Below are 22,949 nucleotides of genomic sequence, written 5' to 3'. Positions count from 1 at the left end.
TGAACAATTTTAATAATCTGGTTTTAGATTTCTGTACACAACCAAATGAACATTTTTCATTTGGTTTTGAACAGAAACATCTTACATTTTTAGTGCACTTACTTTTAACTGTCCCTCATGATCGGTTCCCTAAATAATAAGTAATCCATCCACTTTAAATGTGGTACAATGTCTAAATTATTTCACACCTTATATTTAGTTTGAATTGAAATTGTCAACATGTTACTTGCTTATACTTTACTAATAAATGCCTAAAGGATTAATTTCCTCTTTTGTTTTTAGTTCATTTAATTAGTTTTACACAAAAGTGCATTGGATTTGTTGAAGGGATAATGTGATGGATTTAATCTCAATCTGACTTGTTCTAACGTCCTCTTATCACGAAATGTTGGCTGCTGCCCATACTCTTTAGCCTTCATATTTTAAGCACACTATGTCTTCACATAAACCTGTTGCTTGAATAAATTGTTCCTATTTCTATTTTGGTTTTACATCATTGAGGTCTTAAAGTTAGACCTAAACTGTTAAGACTTCACTTCTGCTTTTGCTTCACTTCATAGCATCACGTCCCGATGATGGAATATAACTTGTATGAAGTGTTTTTTATTGCCATACATTTTGAAAATGTTGTCTTTGGTTGAAAATAAGACACAAGACACAACAAGATGGTAGTATTTGGTATTATTCAATACAAATACGGTAAACAAGTAGTAAACAAAATATCAGAAATACACAGTATGACTAATGACTGGCTTGTCAATAATAATCCTATTTTAAAAGTAAAACCAACTATATAATAACAATAATAATTCTTATCACAATATATATTTTTTAAACATATTTACAACCTGTGGGATTTTTAACCTCTGGTTTACTGGACATCTGGTCTAGCCCCTTACTCAGTCGTTTGCTCATCCCACTAGCATTAACTTATCCCTGTAGCCCTTAACTCATCCCTCTAGCCATTACTCATCCCTGTAGCCCTTAACAAATCCCTCTAGCATTAACTCATCCCTGTAGCCCTTAACAAATCCCTCTGGCATTAACTCATCCCTGTAGCCTTTACCCATCAATGTAGCCCTCAACTCATCCCTCTAGCCTTTACCCATCAATGTAGCCCTTAGCTCATCCCTCTAGCCTTTACCCATCAATGTAGCCCTTAACTCATCCCTCTAGCCTTTACCCATCAATGTAGCCCTTAACTCATCCCTCTAGCCTTTACCCATCAATGTAGCCCTTAACTAATCCCTCTAGCCTTTACCCATCAATGTAGCCCTTAACTCATCCCTCTAGCCTTTACCCATCAATGTAGCCCTTAACTCATCCCTCTAGCCCAGATCTCCTTTTTTTTTTTTTTTTTTATTCTTCCAGTTCACTGTTGTGTACAGGACATCACAGTCCTCCACCTGCCTGTCTGCTGCTGGGTCTGCTGCTTCCTCCGAATCCCGTTGGATCAAGGCTGAGGAACCTGCTGCTGTTACTGCCTCCTCTCTCGGTCCAACAGCCCCTTCTCCCAGTCCAACAGCCCCTTCTCCCAGTCCAACAGCCCCTTCTCCCAGTCCAACAGCCCCTTCTCCCAGTCCAACAGCCCCTTCTCCCAGTCCAGCAGCCTCTCCTCCTGCTCCAACAGGCTCCTCTCTCGGTCCGACCGTGTTCATCAGTGTATCAATGTTAGCATAGATGTCCTCCCCACTTCTGAAGAACACCTGAGTGAGATATAAATATATATATATATATATATATATATGGATTTACTGATTGGGATGTCACCAGAACCTCAGGGATCTCACATTTTCACACACACACACACACACACACACACACACACACACACACACACACACACACACACACACACACACACACACACACACACACACACACACACACACACACACACACACTTGACTTATTTCATGGGAGCTCAGACTTATGGGAGCTCAACTCCTACTGGCTCACATGGTGAGCCAGTGTGAGCCAGTTTTTAACCCAAAAACACCCAGGTTTTTTGGGTTAAAAACTGTTAAGTTTTGGGTGGCCTTGGGACAGAGATAGGGTTAGGTTTACCTGGATAAACATAGTGTCCAGTTAGGGTAACCCATTTGAAGATATGGTTAGGGTTACCTTGGTAACCATAGGGTTAGGGTAACCTGTTTACAGATAAGGTTAGGCTTACCTTGGTAAAGATAGTGTTAGGGTTATCCGGCTACAGATTGTTTTCAGATAGGGTATCCTGGGTATAAATAAGGGGAGGGTTACCTGGGGGTTCCCTTGGTTGGGTGGAGCTTTGTTGAGTAGGCCATCACTGCCAAGTCTTGTTCGGGTGGCCATTTTCCAAGCTCTGGAATGTTAACAGTAGGGAAGAAGAAGAAGAGGATGGAGAAGAAGAAGCTGACCATTTTTGATTGACATTGTGATTAGCTGAATTGATCCCACTGCCAGACAGGGAAAGTGGTTTCAATTCAGATGATGAACTCGGTGTGACTGTAAGCTAAATATTCAATAATGAGAATAATTAAATAATCAGTGAAGAAATCCGTGGAGAAATGGACATTCGTACTAACAATGGCCAGCAGTCCACGTACCTTACGGCACACGCTGTTGCAAACAGCAGACCCGCGGCTAGCACTGCAGTAGCAGCTATCCAGGGCAGTTGGTCTGTGTGTGAAAAGGTAGCATCATGGTATCCTGTTGCATCATACCCCATTGCAGAAATGTTGGTGTCATCTTCGCTAACATCTTTAACCACAAGATGATATCAGTCTTTGAATTGTGTTTCTGCAACGTCGCATTATCTATGAAATAGATTGTTTTTAACCAGTTAGAATCTTGACACTGTTATCAACGCTCTCATCTCTTCTTGCTTAGACTACTGTAACTCGTTGTATTACTGTCCCTCTCATTACAGCGTCTCTAAACTTCAGCTATGTTTCTTCTTTCAAATGTCTCCTAATTAATCTTGCTTGTCATTGTTACTTCATCAATTCTACTTTTAGTCATTTTTCTTGATAGTATGACCTTGTAGTGCACTTTGGAACTTTGAAAAGTGCTATATAAATAAATGTTATTATTATAATTATTATCATACATCATCTGTACTCTACATCACTCCTATTTGTGATCGGAGTGTCCAGAAGTGACTCTATTTTGAAAGACCTTGTAATGACTGATCTGCCTCACAGCTGGTGATGCAATAGGGTCCTGAGGTCGGGTTGTTCCTGTTTTTTAGTCAATCTAACTTTGAATGTCGACCTTACAATAAGCAGACTGAACAGAGAAAAAGCAGAGCAAAAACTGAAATTAACAGATAAAAAACGTATTCAGGTTTGAATAAAATAACCTTACATTTGCTCACTGGTTTTGAGTCAATCTTACTTTGAATTATTGATCAACACACTGCTTTGACTTCTGTCTTAGATCGAGGAAACCTTTAGATACATCACCAAGCTCAGGGTTGTTTTCTGTTTTGAATCAACTTACTTTGAACGTCGATCTTGTAGACAGTAGACTTTTCTGTGCCAAAGTCATTCCGGACCTCACAGAAGAAAACGTCATTGTCGTTCCACAGCTGGATGGACAGAGAAGATCCAGTCCCGATCTTAAGGATGTGTTCTCCGTGTATTCGGTACCAGGTGAACTCGCTGACAGCAGGGTTAGCATGACTGGTGCAGGTCAGGTTCAGGCAGCCTCCCTCTCTGGCTGGAAGACACGGGCTGCCGACAGCAGAGGTGTTCCTGGGGGCATCTGAGAGAGAACCCACCAATCAGAGCCTAGCCCTGAGCTTCGGTGTCATGTTGGTCAGATGTTGTGAATTTAACAAAACTGTTCTGAATACAATAAAATAAAGTAAATGAATTGAAAAACGGGAGAAGCATCAAAAGTTGTTGTTTATCAACCCACTGCTTTGTCTTCTAAGATCAAGGAAAAAAAAGGTATATTACAGAGAAGATCAATCTAAAAATGTAACCAAATAATAAAATGTACTTTTCATTGAAAAGGTAGTACATTGACTCACATAAGATACTGAGTTGGTGTCTTGTAGACGTCACAGTTTTGTTCCCAGATGGTATGTAGTAGACCGCAGTGCAGGAGACATTGTTTCCATGGTGGAGGTGGGAGGCGTTGAAGGTCAGAGTGGAGGTCACGGTATCGTTCTGCTGGAGCTGGGTACTGACCCCCAGGGCGGGGGGCCACGTCACAGTGGGGGGGTGGGTGTCACAGTAGGACGGGGCAGAGCACCCCAGCTCCACAGGAGTCCCCTCCACCACCAGCTCCTTGGGGGGGGTCAAACGAGGTGCATCAGGGAGCCCTGGGTACCAAATCAATTTAGAGCGGTTACTATGGAGACCCAAGCATTACTAGCATTCAGCATCATTTGAACCACAGTGAGACCAATAGGACTTAGAGACATGTTTGTTTCAGACGGACACACATTGCACTTACCCTTGATCTGGATGGTCACTGGGGTTTTGTCAAAATTATATTTGAAACCATCACTTCCATCACAGTCAATTCTAAAATAATATTGACCATTGTCTTCATGTACGTTATTGAATGTTGTAGTACAGTCGTATGCTGTTAGGTTCCCCCTGAATGTTGTAGAACTCATAAGTACTTTAGTATCCGTTTTAAACCACAGTTTTCCACATTCAGGAAGTATCTTGTCTTTATACGTGTTATCCACGGTGAAGGAACAAGGAACGGTAACACAGGATCCACTGAGTGTCGTCACACTTGCTGCCATTGGGGTCTTAAATTCTGCAGCGTTGCACCCAGCACCTTTAAAACAAGAGGTTGACAAATCCAAAGGCTCAATCGATGCACAAACTTTGACAATATAACGCAACATTGAAATTACTACAAAACAAGATCATTTATCAGTATCAGAAATTATTATTAGCTTGTAATATTATTTACTACGTTATTAGTTATTATTATTATTATTATTATTATTATTATTTTTATTATCATTATTTTGTTTGATATGTATCGTATTCTTCAAATTAGTTTCAAAATCTTACGTTTTATAGTAAACACTGAGTAATTAAGAAATATTAGCAGAGTACTACTGGTATTGACAGAGGATCACAGAGACTACTACAGGTATTAACAGAGGATAACAGTGATGATCCAGGTATTAATTAACAGAGCACTACAGAGGGTACTGCAGGTATTAAGAGAGTACTATAGGTACTCAAAGAGTACTACAGAGGGCACTACAAGTATTAAGAGAGTACTACAGAGGGTACTACAGGTATTATGAGTAATATAGAGGTTAAAAACAAAGACAGAGATAACTTCACTGCTGCAGGTATTAAGATAGGACCCACTACAGGTATCAACAGAGAGGGTTGAGATGTTTACCTTGCAGGAGACTACAGAGCAGAAATAGTCTCCAGGATCCAGTCATGTTCTCCTCCAGAACTTCATCAAGAGAAATACAAAAATCTCATTAACTTCTGTGCTACACGTAATATCGTACTACCCTTAAGGTATTCAGTACTACACTAATAATAGTAAGACATTGTTAAATGCTATAGAAATGTCTATTGAAGAAAACCAGTAAATCTACCACTTTTACCATGACTAATTTAACTAATTTCATCATATAATACCAATATTCAAAGAAGAACAATGATAATAACCATGCATATGTGATTTATTACCTTTAAAGATAACATTTGGACATGTTCAACTCTTGAGAAGTTTAGACATAAACAAGAAAACCAAAGATAACACCCTTACATTAACTAAAACAGGCATTGCTTGAATAAAACCAAAAATAATGTATATCAATCCATGTAAACAGTAATTATGTTCCTTCTTTCTATCAACCAGACATAGAGTTGACTTACGTGATAGAGTTGAAGGACTTGATATGAAGTTCCTGAAGAGTAAAAGCTTCACTTCATCTTTCTCTCTACGCCTTGGTGAGGTGAGTGAATGAGGAACTTATTAAAATGTACACGAGCAGAGTCATAACATAGAGCTGAGCCAACATACAGGAAGAATATATAGTTAGAGATTAAAGGTTCAATAATAACATAATCAACTGATTCGTAAATCCTCTTAATACTGTTAATTGCTACTACTGTTAATAACATTAACACTGTTAATGCAGCTACTGTTCTCTATTAATACTATTGATAGTGGTCTCTTTTAATACTGTTACTAATGTAAACACTGTTAAAGCCGTTCACACTGTTCACTGGTAATACTGTTGATACTGACTTCTATTCATTTTGGTAATAATGTTAACACCGTTCATGCGGTTCTCTGATGATACTTTTCTGTTAATACTGTACAATTCTGTTAATACTGTTGATAATGTTCTTTGTTAATACTGTTGATAATGTTCTTTGCTAATACTGTTGATAATTTTCTTTGTTAATAATGTTAATACTGTTGATACTGTTGACACTGTTCTGTTAATACTGTTGATACTGTTCTGTTAATACTATTGATACTGTTCTTTGTTAATACTTTTAATACTGTTGATACTGTTCTGTTAATACTGAGTTTAGACCCGGCTCTAGGCCGTAATAAACGATTGGAGAGGGTGATGATTGAAAGAGTAAACTTAACATAATTGAATGAAGGACGACCGCTAAATTGAAGTAATGACATGTGTAGATCAGCAGCGTCAGTAACACAGTAAGTGGATGATGGATATATGTTATGTAGTGGTGTAGAGTCCACAAAGCAGGGTAATGGAACAAAAAACGGGAAGTTGAGCAGCCTGCACAACGGAAAGCGAGTGCACTGGGGTCGAGGGCTTGAAGACTCCGTCATTCAAAATGGCAGCTTCTGATATCACATGACACAGGTGCTTCCACCTCTCCGTAATGAGCCACTGGCTCCTCCCACGACCTCCAACACATGAGCAGGGGACCCGCCCCCAGTCTCCTCGAGCCACAGGGTCGGCACAACTGTTAGTACTGTTAATACTGTTAATACTGCTCTGTTAATACTGTTAATACTGTTAATACTGCTGTTTGTTAATACTGTTGATCGGTTAACAGTTTATACTAATCTCTGTCAATACTGCCCTGTTAATATTTTTCATAATAATCTGTTAATACTGTTCAGACTGCCTGTAGTAAATGTCCATGTTATACCACCTAGGTGACTGCCCCACCCCACCTAGGTGACCTATTTTGGGCTCCTCCAGACAGAGGATGTGTACGGAGGTGGTGTTAAAAATATGGTTTATTGAAAAATTTGATAATGAACATGTCAAGGGTGTCACGGTATGGTACACAGAAAGCTAGGGTGACTCAAGTGCAAAGCAAGTTTTAAGGTATTTATTCCTCAGAAAAATCTAGTTCCAATAAAGCTCAGAAGATCCAAAAAAAGCAAAAAAAACACAAAAACTCAGTCCCAGAATCCAAAAAAGGCAAAGCACATTGACAGTAAATCCAAGGGGTAATCCAAAAGGCAGGGTAAACAGACAGGCAAAGGTTGGCAACAAGATCAATCCAGAAAGAGCGAACAAATCAACAGGGTAATACAAACTCAGAGTAGTAAAACAGTCCAGGGTCAAAAGTACCAGAAGGCAATCAGCAAATACTGTTGAAGACTAAGGTTTACTCACGGGGGTTCAGTGAAGACTCAACAGAGACAGAGTGGAAAGATCAGGCTTAAATACTGTGAGACAAAATGGCTGAACAAATCACATGACTAATTAACATGGGGCAGGTGAGTCTGCTTAACAAGAGACACAATTAGATGGAAAAAACACAGAGAACAGAAAGTCAGAATTGGCGACATCTAGTGGCCTATAACAAAAGTCTGACATTGTGACAAAGGGTGCTCCGCTGCCATCCAGGAGATCTCCCCGAGTGCGAGTGGAGACGGCTGGTTTAACCTGTGCACACTGATTACTCAATGTGCAACAAGTGTGCAGCCTCACCCAGCACCAGAGTCCAATCAGACTCCACCAGTTTACACTGTTCCCTCCTGAAAATGCTTACTGATTATACGGTCATCTGATAACACTGTTTATATTGTTCTCTCTTGATACTGCAAATACTGCTTTTGGTTAATACTGACCAGGAAGACTGGTTGGTACCATGGGCCCCAAGGTATGCTACTTGTCAGTGCTGGCTCTAGGCAGTAGGGGCCCCTAGGCAAGACATTTTTTTGGGTCCGCTCCTTGCCTTGAGCTGAAAACTGTGACTTAAAAAACAACAACTGAAGACTGCAATTGTTTAAAGGAGATGGCTACGCATCAACATTAGACATTGCTATAAAACCTTGTAGAAACTTGACCAATGTTTCTTTGGCCAAAAGGCTGGAATTACAATTAATACATTTATTAATTTCAATAGATTTGCCGTCATGTTTTACACAATGTAAGAAACAGTATATATTGCGTTAAAATTCACTACAGACAACTACAAGCCTTCTCTACCTGGGCTGTGAATGCAAATCACCACCAGAGGGCAACATAACCCCTTCAGAATGGATCTTGAATTAGAGAATTAATTAACTTTTGTGAACTGGCTTAGCTGGTCCACGCAACTGCATACTCAGCGTATAGGGCAGGCTGCCACTGATGGCTATCAACTTATTAAAAAACAGTTATATACTAACTTTTTAAAATATCTACCTGGAGGAAATACTTGGTCATCATGAACTGTTTACTGAGTATCTTCAGTGAGCTCCCTAGAGACCGGTCGTCCTGGGTGGGAGCCTGCAGGGCCTATCCGGCGGGAGGAGGCTGCATCACGGTGCTTTGAGACTGGGGAACCGGCTCTCAGAACAGCCTCCTCTCTCGGTCCAACAGGCTCCTCTCTCGGCTCAACCGGGTTCATCTGCATCCCGCTGTTAACGTAGTCGTCCTCCTCACTTCCAAAGATGACCTGAGACACAGAATGGGTCTTGAAACACAAAAGAGCTCCACAAATATCTCAGAGGTAAGTGTGGAGCTTGTATCCACGTTACCTGGGACTCCTCCTCGTCTGGGGGGGCTCGCTTCACAGTGGCAGCGTTAAAGGACCGCATCTCCTCACTCATCTTCCGAGTTCTGAAATCAAAATAATACACAGTAGAGCAAACTGTATATCAGAGGGGGTAGGATGGTCTATAGGTCAGGGGGTTTGGAAACCAGTTGAAAGGTTCTTGCAGAGCTATCATAGAGAGAGCGCTGTCCCACTCCCGTTGACCGGAATGCAACCAGAAAAATAATGCGCACCAGGGGTGCGCATTATTTATTATTGTACTAAATATAGTACAACTAGAATCCGTCTATTTCTGATTCGCTGCTACATAGATAACAATCCATGGGTTATTGTAAATAATGCGATTTGTCCCACACACGATTGATGTGTGATAAACCTTTTTAGATCAGAAGCTCCAGCACTGAAGCTACATGACGTGACGAGCACCTGGCAGCACTGTCAATCCTGCTGAATCTCTTTATTGTTTCTTTAAATAGCCCTCATTGATTAAAAAAATATGTTTTGCAAATATTATGCATAGATCTTGCCTTAAAAGTTTTCAGATTTATTGAACAGCAGGGCATAATAAGTGTACGTAGTTGGTACTTGAGGAGTAGTTGGCAACCGTCATTACACTCTACACTGTCAACGCTCAACTGCGCCCCTGGGGTTCAGTTCTCCATGTCCTCAAGTCTGGAATATAAAAGATCTGTGAAGGAACTGTGAATACGGGGAAGGGGGAAGACAACAAGAAGAGAGAATATCAAGCAAGTCATCTTACATCCTGTTCAACAAAAAACATTGTTATCACTACATCACCAACCTCAGGATCGTTCCTGTTTTTTAGTCAATCTAACTTTGAATGTCGATCTCACAATAAGCAGTCAGTCATCCAAAAAAGCAAAACTAAAACTGAAATGAGTACCTAAAAAACATATTCAGGTTTGAATAAAATAACCCTTTTCATTTGCTCAATGGTTTTGAGTCAATCTTACTTTGAATTATTGATCAACACACTGCTTTGTCTTCCGTCTTAGATCGAGGAAACCTTTAGGTACAAGCTCAGGGTTGATGCTATTTTGAATCAACTTTTACCACAAGATGATATCAGTCTTTGAATTGTGTTTCTGCAATGTCGCATTATCTATAAAATAGATTATTTTTAACCAGTTAGAATCTTGACACTGTTATCAACGCTCTCATCTCTTCCTGCTTAGACTACTGTAACTCGTTGTATTACTGTCCCTCTCCATACAGAGTCTCCAAACTTCAGCTATATTTCTTCTTTCAAATATCTCCTAATTAATCTTGCTTGTCATTGTTACTTCATCAATTTCTACTTTTAGTAATTTTTCTTGTTTGTATGACCATGTAAATTACTTTGTAACTTTGAAAAGTGCTTTATAAATAAATATTATTAGTATAATTATCATACATCATCTGTACTCTACACCACTCCTATTTGTGATGGGAGTGTCCAGAAGTGACTCTATTTTTAAAGACCTTGTAATGACTGATCAGCCTCACAGCTGGTGGTGCAATAGGGTCCCTTTATCTCCCTGAGGTCAGACCTGTCAGGGTTGGCTGTGTATCCTGGTGGGGGACAGGAAGCTCCTGGCTGGTGTTCCCGGCAGCGTTGGAGCTGTGGCAGGTCAAGGCTGTCAGACCAGCAGAGAAGCCCCTGACTGCAGCCCGCAGACGGAGCCCACATGGAGGGGGCGGGCACTCAGTCCACATGGAGGGGGCCGGCCCTCCGCCCACATGGAGGGGGCGGGCACTCAGTCCACATGGAGGGGGCCGGCACTCCGCCCACATGGAGGGGGCGGATACTCATGCTGCGTTCGAGTATTCTCTGCGAACCGACTCGGATCTCGGATCTGACGCCACGCCCGTCCACATCGAGGGGGCGGCCACTCAGTTCACATTGAGGACTGGTCAAACAGCATGTGCAGCATCTGATCCCGTTTCTGACCTGAAATTAGCTGAAATGTACCTGAAATTACCTGAAATTAGAGTGTGCCCGCCCGAGCTAGTGATGCCTAAAACATGCAAGTAAGTGAGACTGTCAAAATGCCTATATTTAGTAATATTTATGCAATTATGTATTATGTCTTGTTAACTACTTAATCGTCTTTTAAGTTTTAGTTACACCTAGCATGTTCCCCCCAACATGCTAGGTCAATTTTCAGCATCATAAGGTTGAGTGATATAGTCATGTCATACACCGTTTGAAAGCTTAGAATCTGTCAACCAATGTCAACCATTCGGTGGAATAAATATGTTTAGTGAATATAGATCAAATATATCCTAGTGTCTTGGGTCAAAATAGCCCCCCTCACCCTCCTCCTCCCTTGGTCCATTCTAACTTTATCGTAGTTGTGGATATCCTTAGCAATGAGTTGATACTTCATGTTGGGTCTTGAAATGTTCATAAGCGTCCACAGAAATCGAATATCAATATTATTTTAGTCTAATTACATTGTGTATATGCACAAGCCATCTTATACAAAGCAGCCGAAAAATAGAAAACCGAAACGCTGCAATGTTTTTTTGTAGAAAACTGCTTTTATGTTTATACTGGTTTTCTTTGACTTTTAGAGACACGTCAGTGTAATTGTGAATGGCGAGAGCCCTGAAATACAGCTGGACAGCAGCGGTCTACATCACTGCCCCTTCTGCAGATACAAAGGGTCAAAATGTGATATCGACCATCACATTAAATGCCATGCCTCGGTTAAATACAGAGGTACATTTTCTTATTTTTTTATTATTATTATTTATATTATTATTGTTATTATATATTTGTATGTATGTAATGTATGCCGTTTACTCACCAAGGTCTGCAGAGGAGCTTTCAGGAAGCAGGAAGAGAAGACGGGAGGAAAAAAAAGCTACAGGTACGTGTCATATACTGTAATGTGTGATGTTGTCTTAGAGCAATTGTGAAAGACTATAGTCTTACCACCCTCCCACCACTAATACATTTCAGGATAAAGATCTCTGCACAAAAAGGGCTAGAGTTGCTCCAACAGCATCCAGCTCTGAAGGATCAGGTCATGTATAGACTGTTAATCCAGGTGAATCCATGTAGGCCTACACATATTCAGAGTGTTTGTGAGATATGATTGATTCTATTAGGCTTCTACTTCCAAATTAAGTTGTACACATATCTCCATCAATATACAAGTTATAGCCTACTCCATGGCTGATCTATTGCGCATACTAGGGCCTACTTTTATTATTCCATTGTATTGGCCTACTCAACATTACAGACAACAATCTGTTTTGTTTCCAGACAAAACTGAAGACCAGGAACTGGAACCTGGGAACCTGGTACATAATATGTGTGTAATGTTGGAGGTTGTTTGTATAGCCAGATGAAATAGTCTGATGACTAGTTGAATAGTGTTTTTTATCACTGAAAACTCATCAGTAGTAGTAGCCTTTGTTTGCATACCATTTTGTGGTTTTGGGAGGGTAGGGTGTCAAGTACAGACACAAATAATTGTTCTTTCTTCTTCAAGGAAGATTATGTTGTCCTGAAGGACACAATTCAGGCAGCAGCATGGTGCCAGTTACAGTCCTTCAAGGACAGCGTTTCTCTCCCAGAGGTCATTGGGATGGAAGGTTGGGAGCAGATGGCAGCATCAACACAGCGCAAATCCCATGACGGCGGGGATGAGGAAGAAACGTGGAAACCATTCCAATTCTCATTCAGATTACATACTGACTATGAACTGTTCTGTGTGGAGAGGATGGACAGGAGAAACCTGAAGGTGTTTGCCTCTTTTGAGTCAAACACCTCTCCCCCTCCCCGTCCCCCCTCCCCGTCCCCCTCCCCGTGACGCCTGCGCCACACGACTCCAATGTAGTCTGATGATGCAGCATAATGGCGGCGCTTGGCAGCTATGGCGGCGGTGACGGCGATGTCGTGCGACAGAGCGTGAAGCAAGAGTGGCATCCACCTCACTGAGGAAGGCGTCAGTGTGTTCCCCCTTTGTTGTTTGACTTTGTTTGTTCTACTCTTTATTGATTTATCTTTTATGTTTATAGTTTACAATCTATTTTTTGTAGTTGTTATTTTTTAATTGTTTTGTTGAATAAAAAGACAGTTGTTAGTGCTCCTGTGATTGGTGTAACTTAATGTGCTTCACACATGTAGCTTTTCATTATGTCTATTGAGGTAAATTTTTTGCCCTTAGATGTGGTCACTTCGTTATTCCTCACATTACATCTGTTAAGGCCATACCTTTGGGTCCCAGTCTTCATAGTTCCCCAAATCTTATTTTGGCTCTTACTGGGCCTGTAGTTCGGACACGTTGCATTGTTTACAGGCAAGGGTGGATTACCGCACGGGCACACCGGGCACATGCCCAGGGGCCCAAGGGCGGCCCTAAGCCAGAGCTTCTGTGTGAAGTCGCTGTTAGTAACTTTTAATGTTGCATTGTCAAAGCAATCAGTAGAGAAATACAAAAATTCAAGCGAAAACGGCAATGGTAGGGCTATTAATACTGAGTAAAAAAAAAAAAAGATCACTAGGGGGCACTATTTCACTTAGTGAATTTGAGACAGGTCACGAACAAGGCACTGTGATTTAAACATTGAGCAACGGCGAACGGTAGTAACGTGAACTCTTAAGTGGAACCTTAATAGGTCCATGAGTGGAACAGTTAAGCGAAAAAAAAATAAACAAGAGAATATGTATTTGCAAGTCGTTTAGGCTATGCTTAACTTTATAATAGTTCCATGGTACGCAGCAAGAAAGATACCAAGTCACAATACTCCCGTACCATCTGTTTGTATAGTTTAATTAACAGCATGGGCTCCCGCTAGCTTAACATAGTATTACCGTTTCTTGCATTAACAAGAGCAGCAGAAATCTGCTCAATCGTCAGAGGTCGGAGCGCCCGCCCCCTCCATGTGGACTGAGTGCCCGCCCCCTCCATGTGGGCGGAGGGCCGGCCCCCTCCATGTGGACTGAGTGCCCGCCCCCTCCATGTGGGCTCCGTCTGCGGGCTGCAGTCAGGGGTACTTGGACCAGCAGGGGCCCTCATTGTGAGGGAGCTCCTCAACGTGGCGTTCTCCAGGTTGACCTGGCTAACAGACACGTCTTCAGAACCCAACACCAGTTTCCCATCCAACCACCACTCCAGAGACGGTGATGGTCTGCCCACGCTGTAGCAGGAACATCGCACCCAGGCTGCAATTCTGCTGCAGCCTGAAGAGGGCAGGATCCTGGGAGGAGCTGTGAATACAGGGAAGGGGGAAGACAACAAGAAGAGAGAATTTGGAGAAGTCATCTTACTTCCTGTTTAACAAAAAACATTGTTATCACTACATCACCAAACTCAGGGTTGTTCCTGGTTTTGAGTCAATCTTACTTTTAATGTCGACCTTACAATAAGCTGTCAGAGTGAACAGAAAAGAACAGCAAAAACTGAAATGAATAGATAAGAAACAATCAGGTTTGAATAAAATAACCTTAAATTTGCTCAATGGTTTTGAGTCAATCTTATTTTGAATTATTGATCAACACACTGCTTTGACTTCTGTCTTAGATCGAGGAAACATTTAGATACATCACCAAGCTCAGGATTGATCCTGTTTTGAATCAACTTACTTTGAATGTCGATCTTGAAGACATCAGACTTTTCCGTGCCAATTTTATTCCTGGCCTCACAGAAGAAAACGTCATTGGCGTTCCACAGCTGGCTGGACAGAGAAGATCCAGTCCCGATCTTAAGGATGTGTTCTCCGTGTATTCGGTACCAGGTGAACTCGCTGACAGCAGGGTTAGCATGACTGGTGCAGGTCAGGTTGAGGCAGCCTCCCTCTCTGGCTGGAAGACACGGGCTGCCGACAGCAGAGGTGTTCCTGGGGGCATCTGAGAGAGAACCCACCAATCAGAGCCTAGCCCTGAGCTCCAGTGTCATGTTGGTCAGATGTTGTGAATTTAACAAAACTGTTCTGAATACAATAAAATAGAGTAAATTAAATGAAAAACAGGAGAAGCATTAAAAGTTGTTGTTTATCAAAAAACTGCTTTGTCTTCTAAGATCAAGGAAAAAAAAGGTATATTACAGAGAAGATCAATATAAAAAAGTTAACAAATATTAAAATGTACTCTTCATTGAAAAGGTAGTACATTGACTCACATGAGATACTGAGTTGGTATCTTGTAGACGTCACAGTTCTGTTCCCAGATGGTATGTAGTAGGCCGCAGTGCAGGAGACATTGTTTCCATGGTGGAGGTGGGAGGCGTTGAAGGTCAGAGTGGAGGTCACGGTATCGTCCTGCTGGAGCTGGGTGCTGAGCCCCAGGGCGGGGGTCCACGTCACAGTGGGGGGGTGGGTGTGACAGTAGGACGGGGCAGAGCACCCCAGCTCCACAGGAGTCCCCTCCACCACCGGCTCCTTGGGGGGGGTCAAACGAGGTGCATCAGGGAGCCCTGGGTACCAAACCAACTTAGAGCGGTTACTATGGAGACCCAAGCATTACCAGGATTCAGCATCATCTGAACCACAGTAAGACCAATAGGACTTGTGAGAGATGTTTGTTTCAGTCAGACACACATTGCACTTACCCTTGATCTGGATGGTCACTGGGTTTCCTTTAAAATTATATTTTAATGGATTTCCATATCCACAGTCAATTCTAAAATAATATGGACCATTGCCTTCAAGTACATTATTGAATGTTGTAGTACAGTTGTACGCTGTTAGATTTCCCCTGAATGTTGTAGTAGTAATGATCGTTTTTTCATCTTTTTGCCATGTTGGTATACATCCAGGATGTCGATTGGCTTTATACTGGTCCTTCACGGTGAAGGAACAAGGAACGGTAACACAGGATCCATTGAGTGTCGTCACCCTCGCCTGCATTAGGACCTCAAATCTTCCACTGCACCCAGCACCTTTAAAACAAGAGGTTGACAAATCCAAAGGCTCAATCGATGCACAAACTGACAAAATATTTAAATGCAATATTTCATTTCCTAACAAAACAAGATAATATATCCTACTATTAATATTTAATTAGTAATATTAGTCACTGAGTTAATAGTTATTATTATTATTATTATTATTATTATTATTATTATTATTATTATTATTATTATTATTATTATTATCATTTATTATGCTTCTAAATCTCAAGTTAAAGTAATCACTGAGTAATTAAAAAATATTAGCAGAGTGCAACCGGTATTGACAGAGAGAACTACAGGTACTTACAGAGGATAACAGTGAGTACTACAGGTATTAACAGAGGACTGCAGAGGGTACTAAAGGTATTAAGAGAGTACAATAGGTATTAAAAGAGTATTACAGAGGGTACTACAGGTATTAAGAGAGTACTACAGAGGGTACTATCGGTATTAACAGAGGACTACAGAGAGTACTACAGGTATTATGTGAGTAACATAGGTATTAACAGATGACAAAAGAAAGTAAAAGTTCTCCAGGTATTATTAGAGTACTACAGAGGGTAAAAACAAGGTACGAGAGAGTGTACTACAGGTATTAAGATAGTAACTACAGGTAACATCAGAGAGGGTTGAGATGTTTACCTTGCAGGAGACTACAGAGCAGAAATAGTCTCCAGGATCCAGTCATGTTCTCCTCCAGAACTTCATCAGGAGAAATGAAAATATCGTATTAACTTACATTGTAAACTGGTATAGAAATGTCTATTTCAAAACACCAGTGAATCTACCACTTTTACCATGACTAATTAAACCTTAAAAGATAACATTTAATTCGACCTGTTCAACTCTTAAGAAGTTGAGGCAGAGATATAAACAGGAAAACAAAAGATAACACCCTAACATTAACTAAAACAGGTATTGCTTGAATAAAAATAATATACATCAATACATGTAATAGACATTAGACGTGTAACACAACAGTAATTATGTTCCTTTGTTCTATCAACCAGGCAAAGAGTTGACTTACGTGATAGAGGTGAAGGACTTGATATGAAGTTCCTGAAGTTCTCTCTACGCCTTGGTGAGGTGAATGAATGAGGAACTTATTAAAATGTACATGAGCAGAGACATAACCTAGACATGAGCCAACATACAGGAAGAAGATATAGTTAGAGATTAAAGGTTCAACAAAACCATAATCAACCAATATTAATACTGCACTGTATGACTGTTGATTAGTAAACACTCTTAATACTGTTAATTGCTACTACTGTTAATAATGTTAACGCTGTTAATGCAGCTAATACTGTTCTCTATTAATACTTTTGATACTGTTCTCTTTTAATACTGTTACTATTGCAAACACTCTTAAAGCCGTTCACACTGTTCACTGGTAATACTGTTGATACTGACTTCTATTCATTTTGTTAATAACGTTAACACCGTTCATGCGGTTCTCTGATACTTTTCTGTTAACACTGTTGATACTGTTCTCTGTTAATCTCATTGATACAGTTCTTTGTTAATTCTTCTCACTGTTGATACTATTGATACTGTTCTTTGTTAATACTGTTGATACTGTTCTGTTTATACTGTGTTTAGACCCAGCTCTAGGCCGTATCAAACTATTGCAGAGTTGATGATTGAGGGAGTAAACTTAACATAATTGAATGAAGGTCGAACACTAAATTGAAGTAATGGCATGTCTAGATCAGAAGCATCAGTAACACAGTAAGTGGATGATGGATATATGTTATGTAGTGGTGTAGAGTCCACAAAGCAGGGTAATGGAACAGAAAATGGGAAGTTGAGCAGCCTGCACAACGGAAATCGAGTGCACTGGGGTCGAGGGCTTGAAGACTGCGTCATTCAAAATGGCAGCTTCTGAGATCACATGACACAGGTGCTTCCACCTCTCCGTAATGAGCCACTGGCTCCTCCCACGACCTCCAACACATGAGCAGGGGACCCGCCCCCAGTCTCCTCGAGCCACAGGGTCGGCACAACTGTTAGTACTGTTAATACTGCTCTGTTAATACTGTTAATACTGCTCTGTTATTACTGTTGATACTGTTCTGTTAATACTGCTCTGTTAGTAATGCTCTGTTAATACTGTTAATACTGCTCTGTTAATACTGTTAATACTGCTCTGTTAATACTGTTAATACTGCTCTGTTAATACTGTTCTGTTAATACTGTTAATACTGCTCTGTTAATACTGTTGATACTGCTCTGTTAATACTGTTGATACTGCTCTGTTAATACTGTTGATACTAATCTCTGTTAATACTGCTGTCTATACTGGCTGTAGCAAATGTCCATGTTATACTCCACCTAGGTGACTGCCCCACCCCACCTAGGTGACTTATTTTGGGCTCCTCCAGACAGGATGTACGGATGTGGTGTTAAAAATATGGTTTATTGAAAAATGTGATAATGAACATGTCAAGGGTGTCACGGTAGTCACGGTATGGTACACAGAAAGCTAGGGTGACTCAAGTGCAAAGCAAGTTTTAAGGTATTTTTTCCTCAGAAAAATACAGTTCCAATAAAGCTCAGAAGATCCAAAAACATAAACTCAGTCCAAAAATTCGAAAAAGGCAAAGCACATTGACAGTAAATCCAAGGGGTAATCCAAAAGGCAGGGTAAACAGACAGGCAAAGGTTGGCAACAAGATCAATCCAGAAATAGCGAACAAATCAACAGGGTAATACAAACTCAGAGTAGAAAAACAGTCCAGGGTCAAAGTACAAGAAGGCAATCAGCAAATACTGTTCAAGACTAAGGTTAACTCACAGGGGTTCAGTGAAGGCTCAACAGAGACAGAGTGGAAAGATCAGGCTTAAATACTGCGAGACAAAATGGCTGAACAAATCACATGACTAATTAACATGGGGCAGGTGAGTCTGCTTAACATGAGACATAATTAGATGGAAAAAACACAGAACAGAAAGTCAGAATTGGCGACATCTAGTGGTCTATAACAAAAGTCTGACATTGTGACAAAGGGTGCTCTGCTGCCATCCAGGAGATCTCCCCGAGTGCGAGTGCAGGCGGCTGGTTTAACCTGTGCACACTGATTACTCAATGTGCAACAAGTGTGCAGCCTCACCCAGCACCAGAGTCCAATCAGACTCTGACAGTTTACACTGTTCCCTCCTGAAAATGCTTACTGATTATACAGTCATCTGATAACACTGTTTATATTGTTCTCTCTTGATACTGTAAACACTGCTCTTGTTTAATACTGACCAGGAAGACTGGTTGGTACCATGGGCCCCAAGGTATGCTACTTGTCAGTGTTGGCTCTAGGCAGTAGGGGCCCCTAGGCAAGACTTTTTTTGGGGGCCGCTCCTTGCCTTGAGCTGAAAACTGTGACTTAAAAAACAACAACTGAAGACTGCAATTGTTTAAAAGAGATGGCTACACATCAACATTAGACATTGCTATAAAACCTTGTAGAAACTTGACCAATGTTTATTTGGCCAAAAGGCTGGAATTACAATTAATACATTGATTAATTTCAATAGATTTGCTGTCATGTTTTACACAATGTAAGAAACAATATATATTGCGTTAAAATTCACTAATACAGACAACTACAATTCTCTACCTGGACTGTGAATGCAAATCACCACCAGAGGGCAACATAACCCCTTCAGAATGGATCTTGAATTAGAGAATTAATTAACTTTTGTGAACTGGCTTAGCTGGTCCACACAACTGCATATTCAGCATATAGGGCAGGCTGCCACTGACACAGATGGCTATCAACTTATTAAAAGAAAGCTGCATACTAACTTTTTAAAATTTCTACCTGGAGGAAATACTTGGTCATCATGAACTGTTTACTGAGTATCTTCAGTCAGCTCCCTAGAGACCGGTCGTCCTGGGTGGGAGCCTGCAGGGCCTATCCGGCGGGAGGAGGCTGCATCACGGTGCGTTGAGACTGGGGAACCGGCTCTCAGAACAGCCTCCTCTCTCGGTCCAACCGGCTCCTCTCTCGGCCCAACCGGGTTCATCTGCATCCCGCTGTTAATGTAGTCGTCCTCCTCACTTCCGAAGATGACCTGAGATACAGAATGGGTCTTCAATCACAACAGAGCTCCACAAATATCCCAGAGGTCAGTGTGGAGCTTGTATCCACGTTACCTGGGACTCCTCCTCGTCTGGGGGGGCTCGCTTCACAGTGGCAGCGTTAAAGGACCGCGTCTCCTCACTCACTTTCCGAGTTCTGAAATCAAAATAATACACAGTAGAGCAAACTGTACATCAGAGGGGGTGGGATGGTCTATTGGTCAGGGGGTTTGGAAACCAGTTGAAAGGTTCTGGCAGAGCTATCATAGAGAGAGCGCTGTCCCACTCCCGTTGACCGGAATGCAACCGGAAAAATAATGAGCACCAGGGGGACAGACTAGACAGTGTATAATGCATAGTGTGGACTGAGCTAAATATAGTACAACTAGAATACGTCTATTTCTGATTCGCTAATACATAGATAACAATCCATGGGTTATTGTAAATAATGCGATTTGTCCCACACACGATTGATGTGTGATAAACCATTTTAGATCAGAAGCTCCAGCACTGAAGCTACATGACGTGACGAGCACCTGGCAGCACTGTTAATGCTGCTGAATCTCTTTATTGTTTCTTTAAATAGCCCTCATTGATTAAAAAAATATGTTTTGCAAATATTATGCATATATCTTGCCTTAAAAGTTTTCAGATTTATTGAACAGCAGGGCATAATAAGTGTACGTAGTTGGTACTTGGGGAGTAGTTGGCAACCGTCATTACACTCTACACTGTCAACGCTCAACTGCGCCCCTGGGGTTCAGTTCTCCATGTCCTCAGTCTGCTTGTAGGCATCTGCTGCTAAATGACATCTATCTGAATTCAACAGAGAAAGTTGTGAATTTCTAAACACAGTGAATGTGTACGAGTTCAAGTGGACTTACCTTATAATACAGACGACCACGCACACTAAGCCCACGAGCATCACAGCAGATTTGACAATGCACAGCACCAAGTCTGGAATATTAAAGATCAGGATTTAGAATGTGTTGTCAGGTGGTTTTGTTAATGGTTTTGTGATTGTCTGTGATTGAACAGGTCAATACATTTTTAAAGAACCCGAGGCTCTTCAGACTCACAGCTGGTCGTGCATTGATATATGTGCATTGGTTGTGCTTTATCTCCCAGAGGACAGACCTGTCAGGTTTGGCTGTGTATCCAGGTGGGGGACAGGAAGCTCCTGGCTGGTGTTCCCGGCAGCGTTGGAGCTGTGGCAGGTCAAGGCTGTCAGACCAGCAGGGGCCCTCATTATGAGGGAGCTCGTCAACGTGGCGTTCTCCAGGTTGACCTGGCTAACAGACACGTCTTCAGAACCCAACACCAGTTTCCCATCCAACCGCCACTCCAGAGACGGTGATGGTCTGCCCACGCTGTAGCAGGAACATCGCACCCAGGCTGCAATTCTGCTGCAGCCTGAAGAGGGCAGGATCCTGGGAGGAGCTGTGAATACAGGGAAGGGGGAAGACAACAAGAAGAGAGAATTTGGAGAAGTCATCTTACTTCCTGTTTAACAAAAAACGTTGTTATCACTACATCACCAAACTCAGGGTTGTTCCTGGTTTTGGGTCAATCTTACTTTGAATGTTGACCTTAAAATAAGCTGTCAGAGTGAACAGAAAAGCAAAGCAAAAACTGAAATGAATAGATAAGAAACATATTCAGGTTTGAATAAAATAACCTTACATTTGCTCTATGGTTTTGAGTCAATCTTACTTTGAATTATTGATCAACACACTGCTTTGTCTTCTGTCTTAGATCGAGGAAACCTTTAGGTGCAAGCTCAGGTTTGATCCTGTTTTGAATGAACTTTTACCACAAGATGATATCAGTCTTTGAATTGTGTTTCTGCAATGTCGCATTATCTATAAAGTAGATTGTTTTTAACCAGTTAGAATCTTGACACCGTTATCAACGCTCTCATCTCTTCCTGCTTAGACTACTGTAACTCGTTGTATTACTGTCCCTCTCAATACAGCGTCTCCAAACTTCAGCGTTGTTTCTTCTTTCAAATATCTCCTAATTAATCTTGCTTGTCATTGTTACTTCATCAATTTCTACTTTTAGTCATTTTTCTTGTTTGTATGACCTTGTAAATTACTTTGTTAGGATTTTTTATTATTTTTTTAGGGTCCCTTTAGCTCCCTGAGGTCAGACCTGTCAGGTATTGCTGTGTATCCAGGTGGGGGACAGGAAGCTCCTGGCTGGTGTTCCCGGCAGCGTTGGAGCTGTGGCAGGTCAAGGCTGTCAGACCAGCAGGGGCCCTCATTATGAGGGAGCTCGTCAACGTGGCGTTCTCCAGGTTGACCTGGCTAACAGACACGTCTTCAGAACCCAACACCAGTTTCCCATCCAACCGCCACTCCAGAGACGGTGATGGTCTGCCCACGCTGTAGCAGGAACATCGCACCCAGGCTGCAATTCTGCTGCAGCCTGAAGAGGGCAGGATCCTGGGAGGAGCTGTGAATACAGGGAAGGGGGAAGACAACAAGAAGAGAGAATTTGGAGAAGTCATCTTACTTCCTGTTTAACAAAAAACATTGTTATCACTACATCACCAAACTCAGGGTTGTTCCTGGTTTTGAGTCAATCTTACTTTTAATGTCGACCTTACAATAAGCTGTCAGAGTGAACAGAAAAGAACAGCAAAAACTGAAATGAATAGATAAGAAACAATCAGGTTTGAATAAAATAACCTTAAATTTGCTCAATGGTTTTGAGTCAATCTTATTTTGAATTATTGATCAACACACTGCTTTGACTTCTGTCTTAGATCGAGGAAACATTTAGATACATCACCAAGCTCAGGATTGATCCTGTTTTGAATCAACTTACTTTGAATGTCGATCTTGAAGACATCAGACTTTTCCGTGCCAATTTTATTCCTGGCCTCACAGATGAAAACGTCATTGGCGTTCCACAGCTGGCTGGACAGAGAAGATCCAGTCCCGATCTTAAGGATGTGTTCTCCGTGTATTCGGTACCAGGTGAACTCGCTGACAGCAG

General features: G+C 41.4%; 2 protein-coding genes across 7 annotated transcripts in view; both read right to left on the bottom strand.

The window, feature by feature from the left end:
- Window positions 1–1,289: 1,289 nt before the first annotated feature.
- LOC115546143 (sialic acid-binding Ig-like lectin 14) overlaps window positions 1,290–22,949 on the bottom strand; it is a 30,613-nt gene continuing 8,953 nt past the window's right edge. The window contains exons 1-9 of one of the 6 annotated variants that reach the window (XM_030359833.1): window positions 5,856–5,997; window positions 5,667–5,697; window positions 5,365–5,424; window positions 4,444–4,779; window positions 4,016–4,309; window positions 3,481–3,744; window positions 2,586–2,658; window positions 2,260–2,341; window positions 1,290–1,706 (exon numbers count right to left, since the gene is read on the bottom strand). In XM_030359833.1, the coding sequence (XP_030215693.1) occupies window positions 1,329–1,706; window positions 2,260–2,341; window positions 2,586–2,658; window positions 3,481–3,744; window positions 4,016–4,309; window positions 4,444–4,779; window positions 5,365–5,410 (1,473 nt within the window). In that variant the 5' untranslated portion in view covers window positions 5,411–5,424; window positions 5,667–5,697; window positions 5,856–5,997 and the 3' untranslated portion in view covers window positions 1,290–1,328. Of the gene's footprint in view, window positions 1,707–2,259; window positions 2,342–2,585; window positions 2,659–3,480; window positions 3,745–4,015; window positions 4,310–4,443; window positions 4,780–5,364; window positions 5,425–5,666; window positions 5,698–5,855; window positions 5,998–7,277; window positions 8,865–8,946; window positions 9,029–18,263; window positions 19,940–20,021; window positions 20,104–22,949 lie in introns of those variants that run through there. The other 5 variants (XM_030359832.1, XM_030359826.1, XM_030359831.1 and 2 more) reach the window with 5 other exon arrangements.
- On the bottom strand, window positions 20,641–21,459 carry LOC115546146 (sialic acid-binding Ig-like lectin 5). Its single transcript, XM_030359838.1, has 2 exons — window positions 21,084–21,459; window positions 20,641–20,903 (listed from the first exon to the last, which is right to left on the bottom strand). Exons 1-2 carry the CDS (start codon window positions 21,439–21,441, stop codon window positions 20,827–20,829), a joined length of 435 nt encoding a protein of 144 aa, XP_030215698.1. The 5' UTR covers window positions 21,442–21,459; the 3' UTR covers window positions 20,641–20,826.

This window comes from Gadus morhua, chromosome 6 (assembly GCF_902167405.1).
Source record: "Gadus morhua chromosome 6, gadMor3.0, whole genome shotgun sequence".
Classification (NCBI taxonomy): domain Eukaryota; kingdom Metazoa; phylum Chordata; class Actinopteri; order Gadiformes; family Gadidae; genus Gadus; species Gadus morhua.
This window is presented reverse-complemented; position numbering and strand designations above follow the sequence as displayed.

Coding starts and splice junctions, on each gene's coding strand:
- LOC115546146 (XM_030359838.1), bottom strand. CDS start 21,441: ATGACTTCTCCAAATTCTCTCTTCTTGTTGTCTTCCCCCTTCCCTGTA. Junction 20,904..21,083: donor TACACAGCCAAACCTGACAG/GTCTGTCCTCTG, acceptor TTAATATTCCAG/ACTTGGTGCTGTGCATTGTC.